General features: G+C 68.3%; 1 protein-coding gene across 1 annotated transcript in view; it reads right to left on the bottom strand.

The window, feature by feature from the left end:
• Positions 1-998, bottom strand: part of KLF10 (Kruppel-like factor 10) — a 7,175-nt gene extending 6,177 nt beyond the window's left edge. The window contains exon 1 of the mRNA XM_008576091.1: positions 662-998. Coding sequence (XP_008574313.1) covers positions 662-697 — 36 coding nt within the window. The 5' untranslated portion in view covers positions 698-998. The remainder of the gene's footprint in view (positions 1-661) is intronic.
• Positions 999-1,202: the final 204 nt, after the last annotated feature.

Raw genomic sequence — 1,202 nt, 5'->3', positions numbered from 1 at the left:
CTCTCGGCGGTCGCCAGGCCCGCGTGTCACCCCCCGCGCCGACGCCGGGAGCCCCCTCCCCCAACCCTGGGCTGTCTGCTGAGTAGCCCCCTCCTCGCGGTCCTCAGCTGGCAGCCCCCGTCCTGCAAGCCTCTGCTTAGACCCCCAAGATGCGTACCCTTTTCTCCTGTGGACACCCCACCCCTCAAAAGCTTGCGAGCAGTCCCCTTCCTCGCTGGGGGTCCCATTCCTGATGCAGACGCGGGCATCTCTCCCCAGTGCCAGGTGGAGGGTGGCCCTTTTATCCCTCCCCCCATTCCCCTTCCACATCTTCCACTAATCTCGCTGCCAGGGCGCTGCTCCCGCACCTCCAGTCATCCTCCCCCTCACCTCATCTGCCTCCTTAGGTCTCCCTGCGGACCTGCCCCTTCTCCTCTTCTGCACACCTAGACCAAGTCCCCTGGCTCCCGTCTCCAGGTGCCAGTTCTCCTCTTCCGACCTCCTCCCCAACACACATGCCCTCACTAATGCCCAGAGTCTGCAGGCAGAAAGCCCCTTCTTCCCCAGTACCCGGATGCAGCCCCGGTTCCCAGGCGTGGCTAATGTCAGGGGCTCTGGGTTCGCGACCCCGCTGGCCCCCGGACACTGTGAGGAAGGAAACGGGCATCCCCAGGTTACTTACCGCAGCCTGCTGGAAAGAAGCGCCGAAGTTGAGCATGGCTGGCTGCCTGGCCGCCGGCGAGCTGACTGGCTGCTAGGCTGCTGCTGGCTGCCTGGCCACAGACGGACGCCGGGAGACACTCGACGCCGCTCCCGCCGCTGCTGCGCTCCGCGCCGTCTGCCCCCTCCCCATTCAGGTAGCCGCTCTGCCTGCCCTGAGCCGCGGGCGGGAGCGGGGGCGGAGCCTGCGGCCGACCAATCAGCGGCAAAGGTGTGTGAGGCGCCGGCCAATGGGCTCGCTGTGCCACGCGTGATCAGCAGCTGCCCGGCAGCGTGAAGCTTGTGTCAGTGGAGCGTGTACACAATCACCGGCGGCGTGTTCTCTCGGCCCTGCCCGGGGGAACTCCCGCAGCCACCTGATTCAGTGACGCCCCCCGCCCCTCGCCCACCCCTCGCCGCCCGTCCCCCGCCCGGGCTTAGGGGGTGGTGCCGCAGGCGGGCGACTAACGGGGAGGCGCAGTGGCTTGCCCAGGCACTGCGGAGCACCGGCCCCACGTGGGGGA

Source organism: Galeopterus variegatus, unplaced genomic scaffold (genome assembly GCF_000696425.1).
Source record: "Galeopterus variegatus unplaced genomic scaffold, G_variegatus-3.0.2 Scaffold1285, whole genome shotgun sequence".
Classification (NCBI taxonomy): Eukaryota; Metazoa; Chordata; class Mammalia; order Dermoptera; family Cynocephalidae; genus Galeopterus; species Galeopterus variegatus.
The sequence above is the reverse complement of the archived record's forward strand: the minus strand, read 5'-3'. Positions and strand labels throughout refer to the sequence as shown.